Consider the following 14,298-nt stretch of genomic DNA (forward strand, 5'->3'; position numbering starts at 1 on the left):
AAAAAAAAAAAAAAAAAAAGAAACATTTTCTGAGATAAGTCTAAATTTATTTTAAGAAGAAACTTTTCTCTTTTCCTGTAGGGGCACATTTACTGACCAAAACACATTATGTCTCAATTTGTAACATGTGTTTTAAAATTAGAGGTGACTTTAGCACTTTCTCTAAGGCAATTGGTTAGTTGTTTTACATTTATGATATGCCCCTGAAATTAAAAAGTCATCTCCAAATATAAAAGCACCCATCTGCCAATCTTCCTTACTCCCCTAATTATATATTGAGCAATTAATTACTATGTGTGAAGCCCTCTATAAATATTATAGTCTAATTTTTTAAAATGCACAGAGATATGTAATTACAAATAGTTGCACCTATAGTTTAGGGAAAGTACAGCAGCTTATGTTGGTGCAGACGCCACTTGGGTGGGTAGAGAATAGGCAGAGAAGCCATTCTTAAAGAACTGAGAATCAAGCTGAGATCTGAACTGTAAGCACAAATTTAGGTAGGTGTAGAGAGAGAAGTAGGAAATCACACTTGAGAAAAAGGGAGTACATGCAACATTCAAAGGTTTTGACATTCAGGGGAAAAGACGGGTGGCTGAAAGAAGACTGAATTTTCTGGAGTCCCGCATGAGAGAGGCTGCAAAACATAAAGCTGAAACTTCATGAAACCTGGAGGCATGCAGAGCTTTGGCAACCACTTGCAGAATTTGATCCTTATGAGAATTCAAATGACTTCCTTCCATATAGCTTAACTATCAGGACTAAGAATGAAGATCACTTACACCAACAAGATTTAACTCTTTATTCTTAACTGTAGATTCTTGCTTAGAAAGTTAAGGTTGTAAATCAATGAATAACTTTGTTTACTTTAGGAAATTCCTGCTACCTGATTTATCCAAATAAATAAACACTTGACTCATCTCTCACATCAGGACAAAAGAATGCTCACTTGCAGAAACAGCTTGCTTATCAAACAGCAGTTTGTTTATCAAGACTCACATCAAGACTTTCACTTTGCTGTGCTCTCACTGGTGCTAAACGATTACATGATAAATTGTATACGAGTCAGTTTGTCTTCTAAGCCACTTGTGTCCAGAACCAAAGCCTATAAATATCCTCCTCTTCCCCCTTTCTGGGACACCTCTAAAACTTATTCAAGGCCATAGGATAAATGGACTTAGCTTTTCTTCACTTAACAGGTTTTCTGGTAGTCTTTGGCAGAGTTGGTAGTTGTCAATCCTGGGAGCAAACAAAAGCTATTGAAGATTTTAAGAAAGTAAAAGATAGGACCAGCATTTTAATTTGGTTGCAGTTTGGTGAGTAGATTGGACAAAGCACAGAATCAATGTATGGATGTGGCAGGGAAAGGTGACAGAAGCTTGGAATTTGAACATGACAATTGAGATAGGATAAATGGATGGATTAGAGATGTGTTTTGAAAGTAGATCCAACAAGGCCTGCTAACAGTGGAGGAGAGGGGGAGTTAGAGGTGTTAAGCATTAATTTATGAATTTTTGGTTTGCAAACTAGATAGAAAATGCTGGCAGTTATTGAGATGGAAAACATAGAAAAGGAACGGGTTTGGAGAGAAATGTGAGGGTTGTGGGTAGGAAATCATGAGTCAGTTTTGGGCATGCTGAGTTTGAGGTGTCTTTGAGATACTCAAGTGGCACTGTCAAGTAAGCATTTGGACATGTGATCATGGAGATCAGAAAAGGTCTGAGAAACAAAGCGATGGCCAAATACTCAGAAAATAATTATTTCATCTCCACTGTGGTTCCCGTTTAAATTTCTTAGTATGTGCACCCAAAGGGCCCTTTATACTGCTATCCTCCAACTTTAGTGGCAAAAAGCAGAAAGGAAAATTCTTGTATTCAGGCTTGAGAAAGATGGCAGGGTGGTATGATGTAATTATTGCCTTCTAAGACCAACTTGGTTCTTAATGGCCTTTCCTTTCCATATAGCTGTACTAACAAGAAGAAGTTAAGAGTCTGGTCTCTGGGGTGAGGTGGACTTAGATTTGACTCTTGAATCTATAACTTACTAGATCGATAATCTTAAGAAATTTTCTTAAACTGAGCCTCAGGTCCCTCAATTATAAGTTGAGGATAATAACAACTACCACCTCATAGAGGATTATGAGAAGTAATTAAGTCCATGTAGTGTGGCTGGTATAGTACTTGGTGTGTAGTATGGACTCGATAAATGTTACTTGTTGCTATAATCATCCTTGGATTACTGCATTAGAGGATTCTCAAGCTTGTAGAATTTTGGCCATAAGAAGTGCCATGCCTGCAAAATTAGAGAGTTCGGGAAACAGAAAACCTATACTATTTTTCTAATGTACTTCAGGCCCACACCCAAACTCACTGCCAACCCCATGGAACTATAAGGGTCTAAATATCCAGTGCTTCATTTGACTAAACTCATGCCCGTTGAGAAGTGGAAAATAGAATGAAGACTGAGAGCTCTCATTTTCTCCCCTTGTGACTTACATTTAACTTCGGGTTGTTTTGTATCATTAGATGAGTTTTCCCTTAAAACTTGTCAAGAGTCCCTTTATTGCAGTGTTGCTACTGAACTGTGTTCCCTAAAGCCAAGAGATTCATGAAAAGGAAACTTCTTTCTGAATCCAGTTGGATTGAACAATTTAATCCATATTTTCTTTTCTTTTTTTTTGGTTCATTTTGTTCATGGACTGTCAAAAAGAGAGTAATCCATATTTTCTTGAGTTAAATTGTATAAAATAAATCCTATACAAATTTGAACAAATCATGCAAGTTCTACTTAGTTGAAATAAATTTGCCCAAGATCAAACTAGCTCAAATAGAATGTGATCAAAACAGAGAGACATAAAATTACATCAAACTGCAATCAGGCCAGTTCAAATTATATTAGGCTACTTCAGACCAGTTAAAAGGAATCAAACTGGTCCTGAAGAGCTTAAGTTGAGTCAAATTTTTTTTCCAGTTCAAAATTGGCTCTAATTGAGTCAAGGGGATTAAGACATTTCAAGTTGTATCAATGCATTTCCAGTTGGATTAGATAAGCATGAACCATGCAAGCTGGCTCTGATCAGCTACAATGAGACAAAATGAATGCTAAACAGTTTAATTGGATTCAAGTTTTATCAATCTAGGTTAATTTCTGTGCTGTCTGGAAAAACAAAATATTGCTTTAAGAACTGGTGTCACTCCATGCTTGAGTCATGGTGGCAAAAACGATGAGTTGCTTGTCAGTGTCCATTCTCCTAGTTTTCTTCATTACTAGTGGAACTTATATGGTTGTGATCATCAATGTATCTAGCTAAAACAAAGCAAAAAAAAAAAAAAAAAAAAAAAAAAAAAAAAAAGACTACATCTTCTAGTCTCTTCTGAAGAGAAATATGGCAAATGGAGTGGGCATTGAAAAATGAGTTCTTTTCTATTTCTTGCGCCTGAATTGTGGAAAATGTCTGGAACCACAGAGTTGCAACCATGGATAAAACATGGTGACTTAATTCATCTCTAAGGATGTCAGGATAAAAATATATAAGGATCCTGGGTCCCTGATAACATGGTGAAGGTACCATCCCCTGTTTCCAAAGTGGTCAATGCTCCTTCCAAATCTCCTAGGCACTCACCAGTCCTGCTGAAGACTTTAGCTTCAAGCATCTGTACTCTGTCTAAAAGATTTCTCGGGCCATGGGAGCATAGTGGGGTACTGTCGGGTTGCTAATGCCCCTGGAATCAGTTACAACTAACTTATCAACCAATAGATTAACAGCTGTTCTTCCCCAGCCCTCAGATGGAACATCTCCAAGGTATATTCTATACCCTTTCCCAGATGTCATGTGTAGGATTAAGCCTCAGTTGCTCAGAGCACTAATTTTCTCACTGATATCACTACTGATTCTCTCCCATTTCCTGTCTCAATGTACCACTCTCTAAACAGTGTTTCCTGGCGTCACCAAATGAATAGGCTACTTGCTCTCAAATCCTTGTCTCATACCTGCCTATGAGGTAACCAAATGTAAGACCATCTCTGGATTGTCTATCTTGGAACTTCTTTTGAATAAAGAAACAAGCCTCTTTAATTAAATCACAATTATTTGAGTATTCTCTTATATGCTGCTAAACCTCATCCGATCCAATTAGCAATGTAATAATTTCTTTTTTTTTGTTTTCCTTTTTGAGGCGGAGTCTCACTATGTCCCCCAGGCTGGAGTGCAGTGGCCGGATCTCAGTTCACTGCAAACTCTGCCTCCCGGGTTTACACCATTCTCCTGCCTCAGCCTCCGGAGTAGCTAGGGCTACAGGCATCCGCCACCTCGCCCGGCTAGTTTTTTGTGTTTTTTAGTAGAGACGGGGTTTCAACGTGTTAGCTAGGATGGTCTCGATTCCCTGACCTCATGATCCGCCCATCTCGGCCTCCCAAAGTGCTGGGATTACAGGCTTGAGCCACCGCGCCTGGCCAATAATTTCTTAAGCTTAAATCACTTTATTATTACTAGACCTTTTCCAATGAAGAACAGCTATTAAAACCAAATACCAGAAGAAGAATTTAAAAGCCTTTTTATTTAATAAAGTCTGATGCCTACTAAAATATTGAAAATTATATTCTAAATGTTTACTTTTAGCAAATACAATTTCAACAAGTAAATGGCTTCTACATTGCCAACTAGTAAATTTCAGTTTTTACTTGATTCATCCATAGCTTTTGATAGAGTTGGTCCTTTCCTCCTTTCTGAAAAATGTTTCTCTAATTGGTCTGTAGGCAACCACCCTCTCTTGGCTTTCCTTCTGCCTCATTGGCTGCTGCTTTCCAGTTTCCCTTGCTGGTTTCCCCTCATCTCAAGCTGGTATTCCCAGGCTCAATCCTTGCCAGTCTCTCCTCTTTATCAAAAAGCATGTTCCACATGATATCATTCAATCCCATAATTTGAAATAGTATCCCTAGGTTGATGGATCTTAAATTTACGTCTTCAACCCCAATTTCTCCCCTGAAGTTGAGACTCATAACTAACTACTTATATACCATCTGTGGTTGACTGGCTTTTAGACAGCTCAATTTTCACATGGCTGAAGCCAGGCAAAACCACTCTTCCTGCAATCTTCAACACAGTAAATGGCAACTCCTTTATAATGGTTGCCCAGGCCAAAAGCATATGAAACTAGCCACAATTCCTCATTTCTCTTTCAACACTCCACTCCAGTAGCCAACCCTATCAACTCTACCTTTAAATACTTCTAGAATCTGACCCCTTTTCACCATACCTCCATTAAAATGCTAGTATAAACCACCATAATTTCTTGCTTGAACTCTTTCAATTGCTTCCTATTTTAGTTCTCTGAGTCTACTCTTGCCCCCTCCCCACACCCATTTCTCTAAGCAGTAATCAGTGTGATCTTGATTCAAATGTAAGTTGAATTACATCAGTACCCTGTTCAAATTTTCCAGTGTATATATATCCATCTAACTCTAAGTCTTCACCTACAGAACCCAGTGTAGCTGACTCCCAGACACTTTTTTACTTCATCATTTACCACTCACTCTGTCATTCACTTGGTTTCAGCCAGACTCACCTCCATGTTGATCCTTGGACACATACCATGAATGCAACTCCTCAGGCCTCTGACTTATCATACCCTCTATCTAGAAGATCTTCTTACCAGCTATCCTTGTGCCTCTCTCCCTCACTTCCTAGAAGTCTCCACTCAAGAGGCCATGACTAACCAACTTTTCTACCATAGCACGGCCCACCACACTCTCCCTTCCACGTTCTATCCCTCTACTCTGTTTTTCTTCAGAATATTTATCACCACCTGACTTGTTACATATTTATGTGTCGTCTGTCTCGGTTAGGATGAAAATGTTAGAAAGGACTTTCTATTTTATTCACTGAATATCTCTAATACCTAGATAATTGCCTAGAACATAGCAGGCATACTATAAATGTTTTAATGAAAGAATAAATGCATTATAATAATACTTCTCTCAAAAAATTATTTTTGACCACTTAGTCAGATACCTGATTGAGTGTGTGGTATGTTTGAATATTTCAAGAAAAAATAATGAAATTTTCAAAATTTCTGGCAGCAGTTGTTTTTTACATTGATCAAGGAGCTGCCCTCTCATAAAAAGGCACAGCAGGAGTTGAGCTGTGGCTGAGCTACCCATGGCTTACCTAGTAATTGAGAAAGACTAAACAAGAGAGTCCACTCTTGGCTATAACTGCTTTTTTCCATTTTATTCAAGGTGTTAACTAAAATACAGAGAGCTTTCAACCTACTTTTTCAGTCATTAAAGCTAAAATGCCAACCAAGTCCAGTTCACTTCTAAAACGTGTTGGTACAATCCAGTAAGGAGGAGATGACAGGAAGAAAAGTCAACAACGCTAAGTATAGTAATGTTCCTTTCTGTTTCATGAAACCCGAATTGTTACAAACATCAATTTTAGGAATATTTTATGTAGACATTAAAACAAAAAGGCAACAAGAAATGCAAAATAAATACACACACACACAAATAGGTTTCACCTGAGAATTTGAAGTAATTCAGAGAAAGATTTAATATTCTTTGACCAATAGAGATACCGAGAAACTGCACACTAAAATGAAAATAAGCAAGAAAAGCAAATAGTACTCAAAATTTAAATGACATTAGTTAATAATGGAGTGTGAAAAGGTTACTGAATATGCTAAGTCTAATACTTTAACACTCTTCAATCACTCACCTTTTAATGCAGAGCTTTATTATATTCATAATCTTACTTTGTTGAACTCTACACCCACACCTATGAATTCCATCAATTTCTTAAATAAAACTTTCCTAGAAATCTAGGACCACTGTCAGAGATAGAGTTAAAATCACCCACTATCAGGGTAAATGGAGGAAGTATTTCCACTGAAAGGCTGCTGATTCCCAGATTCTCTAATATAAACCACTTAATAATCTATGCTGACATTTCAAATCTTAGGAAAGGGAATGTTGTACAACCGTGGACTTCCTTGTGTTTATTCCCTATGAGGCACAGAGCAAGATAAGAAACAAGCCCCTCAAACTAAAAGAGGAACACAGAAACATATATGTATATATATCCACACACATATGTATGTGTATATATATGTATATATATCACAGAAACATATATATATATATGTCCCAAATTTGTTCCCAAATTTTTCTTAAAAAGCACCCCAGTTCAGGTATCTTGAATAAAGAAAATTAGTCATAGATGAAAAAAAAAAGAAAACCTTCCAGTTGTCTACTAAGAAAAAACTAATATGAATATTATGTGCATTTCTATTTTGAAGACTAACAGTTTATTTATTAATAGAACCTGTATTTTTCTGTCAATTGTGCTTTCAATTATTGTGCTTTGAATATATATATATGAATATATATATAGTCCATCCCTGGCTAATGACACAAATGATTTTGGGAAGTGAGTTAGGACTATTGCTCATTGATTGAAAGGGCCATACTACAAAGTGTTTACCTTTTATTCTAATTTCTAACTGAGAAAAAACAGAATGGATAATTTTAACTTTTGAGATAAACGTTCAGCCTGCATAAAACATACATCTCTATGAAGTAAACATGTTACACAGTTTCTCTCTTTAGAAACAGCTTTGACATGCTTCTGATGTCTTTAAATCTTTGTGCTACAGATGCCATAGTTGTATCATGTCAAAGACTGGCTCAGAGGCTTCTGAAACATTAGCTCTCCCTTTGCTGGCAAAACATCAGAGTGAGTATTCGATCATTACAAGGTTTTTCTTAAACCAGTGTTTCTCAGATTTTACTGTGCATCAGAATTCCCTGAAGAGCTTGTTAAAACCCAGAATACTGGGCCTTACCACCAGAGCTTCTGATCCAGTTGGTCTGGGGAAAGCCTGAGAATCTGCATTTTTAACAAGTTCCCAGGTGATGCTTTGATGCTGATAGTCCAGAGACCACACTTTGAGAACCACTGCTTTAAACTGTTAGTTTATAAGTTCTTTAAAGAGCAATGTAAGCTTCGAATCCAGAACCTAGATAGTACTTACTATCAGAGCTGTGTTCCAGGGGCATTCCTTGAGAAAATCATTTTTTTTTTTTTTTTTTAACTTTCTTGTTTTAGCAACAGTAATGCCCAGGCAGCTAGAGAGTCCTTAATATTCATTGCTTAGCATTTTGGTTTTGTTGGGCCTGGACTTGGGAGTATTTCCTATTCCTTATCAGAAGGGCTGAAATCTACTGTGTATCCCCAAGATGTTCTGAATCTAAACTCTCCCAGGACAGCATTTATGCCTCTGGGGGACCAAAGCCACAGCTACATGTCTTTACCCAGTAAGTCTATCTCATCCAGGAGGAAGTCCATGTCCTCCCGGCTCACTTGAGGGCTGATCACCACCTGGCGGAAGAAGTTGACCTTTCCCCGGTGCGGCTGGTAGCCCAGCATCAAGCTTCCCTTCTTCATCATCCTCTCCTTAATGGCTGGGGCCACCTGTGTGGGGAGAAAAGGGGAGGGAGGTGAAAGACTAGAACACCAAGGCATTTCAATGGCATTTTCACCAGCATTTGACATTTACTGGGCATCCCCTGGTTTGGATCCCATTCTCATGCACACAAGGTTGACACTAGTAATAATAATAATTTATGGAGGACTGATGACATATGAGTACTGATTCAAGTGCTTTAGACATACTAATCTTCACAATAACCGTGAGGAAGATGCTACTAATATGCCCATTTGTGTTCGAGAAAACAGGTACATGGAGACTAAATCAATATCTCAAGGTCCCAGGCATTTTCTCCCTAAGCCCATACTCTTAAGTATAAATCATTATGCAATGCTGCCTCGTTAAAAACAAATCAGGTGTCCACAGGGATTACAGTCTCATTCTCAAATTTGTCTTACCTGAACTCGGGTGTTTATTAGTTATCTTGAATAAACAAAATTAGTCATAGATGCAAAAGAAAGAAAACCTTCCAGTTGTCTACCAAGAAAAAACAAACATGGATATTATGTGCAGTTCTATTTTGAAGCCTAACAGTTTATTAATTTATTAATAGAACCTGTATTTTTCATTAATTATTGTGCTTTGAAAATGTATGGCTGCCATTCCTAGAAAAAAATGAAAGTTAGATATTATTCTCACATATGAAATATAAACATTCTGTCTCTTATTAAGAGATGTAAATGTGGTAATAAAATTAGGAAGCACATATTTTAAAGATCTATAGCTGACATGAGAAGTACAGGCCCTGATAATCCAGATACACAGATTTTTCTAAAAGTTTAATGTTTGAAGAAACTATACTAATTTAAGAACCACTTGGGAAAATCATTCCATTTTCTAATCAGTAGTATGGCCACCAAAGAGCTAGGTTGTAAACTTTTAAAATAGTGAAGTTCATTTTTGATACACCGAGTTAAAATATTAAGAATACACTTTTACTATCTTGGAAATCCAAGCGAAGTTTTTCTAGTTGAATTTTATTTTAACTTTTATTGAGTGTGTCCTATGCAAATATGTGGAAAGGGAATATAATGAGTTTCTATCCTTGCCTTCTCAGGAAGATGAGACTTACTCCTCCAGAAGGGAAGAATACATATAGAAAGAACACCAGGCAGAGTGTGGTTTTGAACTCCTTAGGGGCATGAATCTTGGTTCCCATGAGTCTCTCTCTCATAGTGTGACAATCCCATATCACTCCAGTTTTGAACATACCCACATTTTGTCAGCAAGTCAAATGACTTCATCTGACACTCAGCACAATCTTGATCTGTTCCAAAGCTGATGGAAAAATTGGGTGTTTTAGACCTCTGAAGATATTATGTGTTGAACTTAACCACAGAGCCTTCTCAAGGGATGTTCAAGGGTAATTTTAACTCAACAGTTTTTTTTCCGTATGTGCTAATTTTAGATAAGTCTTGCAAAACATAGACTACACAGTGCTTACAATAACAAAACAAACACCTATTCAGCAAAATCACATTGCCATTCTAGCAAAAGATTGGAAGTTTCTTACGTTATAACAAGATACAAAAGGAAAATATATGCATGTAAAAGAAAAAATGTAGAAAAGGTGATGTTAGAGGTCAAGTTAGTGAAAAAAGCATGGGCCATCAGGTTCTACAAATTTCTAAATATATGTGACACATTTTATTCTGAGCTTCCTAGAGATTAGAAAAATGTGATTAAACAACAGCCTCCATTCACTTGAAAAGAGTGACAGATGTCCAGTTGATGCTGGAAGCTGGAAGCTAGGAAGTAACTCTACTATGCTTATACGTATCTGCTTGAAACCCATGAATTTGTATGCATTGGTTGAGTTTTCTTCCAAATCCACTTATGCAAGTAGTAATTATAAAATCAAGTAAAATAATATGTAAGACAAAGACAGGTGAGTGCCAAAAAAAGTGATTTTTATAAAAACTAAGTTGAGTCCGTTGGAAAGACTGGATAAAGGGGGATGGCTAAACATCATTGCGATCACACTAGGTAAGAGAACTGTAAAAGCTTATGAGAATCCAGACTGATTGTGCATTGCGATCACTACACAGGTGCCTGAGTATTTCACTTGAAGAAACCTGAGCTGCATAAGACAAGATGATTCTTGAAGAACATGGTTTATACAAGAACCGTGGAGGGCCCTCTCGTCATCAGACCTCTACTTAAAAGATTCACTTGTTTTTAAAAAGCATTTGGAAATCTTCACTAGGTGGAAAAAACCTTTCCATCAAAAGATGGTAACATAAATGTACATTGATGTACAAATATAACATTAAAAATTTAAATATAAATATACAAATATTAAATGGGAAAATGTTCACATTATGTATGCATCACATTATTTTCTAAGATTATTTGCTTTATCTGACTAATCCTCCTCACCTTAGGTAGGAGGGCTTCTCATGCGTTTGTGGATATAAATGGGTGTGCATGCATAAGCATGTGTGTGTGTGTGCCTGTGTACATGCACATGTGTATGTACACACACAGTGTATTTACACACACACATATAATTTAAACCTCTGACCCACCATATTGTACCTCTCTTTAAAACCTCTCTGGCCACAGGGCAATGGAGAACTATGCTTTGGCTTAGGTTCATGATAAAAGTACATTTGTTTTTAATTCAAAGAACGAGTGGCCTTCTGAATGTAAACTGTGAGAAAAAGACAACAGCACTGCCAGTGCTAAATCAAGATTAGGAAGACCTAATTTGGCCCATTACATGGACCAAATGTCTGGCCAGAAGAGCCACAGGCTATCAGTTTTGGAACTTACAGCTTGCGGTTCTGTGGTTCTTGTTTTTGACATTAAAATTCTCTTCATATTCCTCTCCGTTGTCCTCCAGGTACCCAGGGTATAACTGGCTCTGGCTTGTAGCCAATTTTAAATTTAAAACAGGCATGTTCTTGGCTCAGACCTAATATGCATAGTCTATTCCTGTTTACTTTTCAATACTTCTATTTTTTCTCCCAAAATGGTATTTTATGCCTTATCTTTGGAGAGTATTAGAATTTTGATTCCAGCACATAATATGTCTGAGGCTCACAGGAGGCAATTATCAAAATGAATCTGTCACATTTGTATTTCTTGTGAGGAAGCCAGAAATACTTTCTAACGTGAACAAGAAAGGTAAAGGAAGAGGGTACCGCGGATGTTTTAATATAAAGATACTTTGGATGTTTAAATCCTTGCTCTCGTGTAAAGCACATGAATGTACTTCCATGGGCAAAACACAGGGAATAAAAGCCAAACTTCTAGGACAAATTTTGTTACTGATTTTCTGAGATTATAAAGACATAACTAAATATATGACTCAGAGAACTAGCTAAGCAAGGGTTTGACAGTACAACACACTTTTATTTATGAGTCTATGAACTGTAAGATTAATACCTAGAGGCAGTTACTAGGTAAAAAAGGAAGGTCTCCCTTGTCTATGAATACTTCAAGGGAACGAAAGTAATAAACAACATCAAAGCTGATGTTCATCAAATCTCTGTCACAGCCTATTCTGCTGGGAGTAGTAATTGTTGTTTTTAACACATATTTTACCAGTTCTTTACAATTTACAATGTCCTTTCACTGTCTGAGTCGCATAAATTGAAATTAAAGCTTGCTTGAAAGGAATTCATGTTTTGGTAATTTAGGGACCACGCGTGTTCTTACTAACAGTCTTTTTTAAAGCTTTTATAAGTGTATCACCTTTGCACTTAAAAAAAAAAATCAGCCATTTTTTTATTTGTAAAGCTCCAGTCATAATCCAATGCTAGGTAATTTGGATATTCCTTTTTGTTGATCACAGCAGAGAAACAGTCCTGATCTGACAGGATGGCATGTCACAGGGGAAGGAAAATATGCATGAACTAAATGTAGTCATCCAGATATCACCCCTAAATGGGGTGCGCATAGAGGGAAGCAATTTGGCAGGAGTCAGATTGCTTTCCAGCTCTCAATTATTTTACTGCTGTTTTTCCTTCAAATTGTAAATCAATTTCTTTTCTTGTGCCTCAGTGCACTGGTTCCTGCATCTTAAGAAGAAGAAGATCCTGACATTTCTATCTGGATACACAGTGACTTAATCTACATATTTCTATAGAATTTCTGTCTTTCCCACCCTTAAGTTATGTTCCATCAGTGAGTTAGTCATTTAAGTAGAGTTTCGTTTGCACATCGCTGTAGCACAAAATAGGATTTGATATTTAAAAGTTGCTTAAATCCAAGGAAAAATAAAATAAAATGACTTTCTTTCTGACCAAGTGGGGCAATTTGATAAAACGCTACTGACCAGGCATCATTATTGCCTTTGATTAAAATAAAATGATAATTTCCATAAAATGACATTTCTTTTTAAGAATTTGTTACATACTCAGTGTTAACACAGTCTTTTAAAATGCAAAGTGTTTTTCAGGGTCGGGTGCGGTTGCTCACGCCTGTAATCTCAGCACTTTGGGAGGCCGAGGCGGGAGGATCACTTGAGGCTAGGAGTTTGAGACCAGCCTGAGCAACATGGTGAAACGCTGTCTCTACTAAAAGTACAAAACTTAGCTAGGCGTGGTGCTGCTTGTTTGTAATCCCAACTACTCGTGAGGCTGTGGCACGGGACGCGGTGGTTGCAGTGAACCAAGATCAGTCCACTGCACTCCAGCCTGGGTGACGGAGTGAGGCTCTGTCTTAAAAAAATGTAATAAAATAAAAAGTGTTTTTCAAACTATCTGTGGGGAAGGATCAGTTTTATATTTTCAATACATTATAGACTAGCACTTTTGTAAAATACAATAAAATCAATTACTAGCAAAATGAAATAAAATACAAGCCCAATTTTGTTTATTTTAAGTTCAATAGTAAAGTTAATCTGTTAAGGTTGCTATAAAAATTTCTAAATGGAAACTGTGGATTTCCATAAATTTCTTATTGCAGACTGGTAACACAGATGGGTTGGGATTGCTGCTGTGGCTTTCTTCCAGTATAGTTTTTCTGGAACAATCACAAAAACTAATTTGCTTTATACTTTCCTCCCACGTAATCTGGGTTCCCAATGTGTCCCACTTTTCTATGTCAACTTGAGGAGGGTTCTGCTGAGTGGGATATTGAAATCTAGTTCATGGAAAACGTTGGCATGAAATGTTCATACTTTGTATCTGGCACTCAAAACTATCACTGAGACTTATATATCTCCTTCCCCTGTAAAGTCACTTCTTTTCTCTTTTTCCTTCCTCCCTCCCTCCCTCTCTCCCTCCCTCCCTCCCTCCTTCTCTCCCTCTCTCCCTTGCTTGCTTGCTTTCTCTTCTTTTTTGTAGTTTGGGGTCATCTTAGATTTTCTGAAGCCACCATAGATCAAGGCAGGGGCCAGAATTCAGGGTATGAACAGCATCAAGTGTAGAACTTAAGCGGAAGGATTTCAGTTCAAGAGAAGTATTACCATGTCAAGACAATTCAGATTTTGATGGCTTTCCACGTGCCTCCCCCTTCTGAGAGGGTGCACCAATGCAGTGGCAATCTAGAAGGTAGGGTTTTTCCTGCCTCACTGGACTCAGGAGAAAGTAGCCACAGTCCTCAAAAGCTGAAGGCTGATTACCCATCTGAGAAAAGCCAACGTAGAGAATACTGAATGCCAACTTCTGCAGATGTGAAAAGTTAGACACGTGAGAAAGCATGAAATTCTTTTATTTGCTTATTAATTTTTCTGGTATTTATCTCCATAACTAAAGCATTATAGTTGGCAGTGAATTTAAGGTCATCAGAACCATGTTAGATCACAAAGTCTCATATAGATTTACATGTCTGTTTGCCTTTTAGTTTCAATTTTTGTTTAAGT

General features: G+C 37.3%; 1 protein-coding gene across 1 annotated transcript in view; it reads right to left on the reverse strand.

The window, feature by feature from the left end:
- Positions 1 to 7,489: 7,489 nt before the first annotated feature.
- The window catches only part of GADL1 (GAD like acidic amino acid decarboxylase 1), a 167,566-nt gene continuing 160,757 nt past the window's right edge, over positions 7,490 to 14,298 (reverse strand). Inside the window, exon 15 of the mRNA XM_017854110.1 lies at positions 7,490 to 8,470. Coding sequence (XP_017709599.1) covers positions 8,297 to 8,470 — 174 coding nt within the window. The 3' untranslated portion in view covers positions 7,490 to 8,296. The remainder of the gene's footprint in view (positions 8,471 to 14,298) is intronic.

This window comes from Rhinopithecus bieti, unplaced genomic scaffold (assembly GCF_001698545.2).
Source record: "Rhinopithecus bieti isolate Rb0 unplaced genomic scaffold, ASM169854v2 scaffold_37987, whole genome shotgun sequence".
NCBI classification, from domain to species: Eukaryota; Metazoa; Chordata; class Mammalia; order Primates; family Cercopithecidae; genus Rhinopithecus; species Rhinopithecus bieti.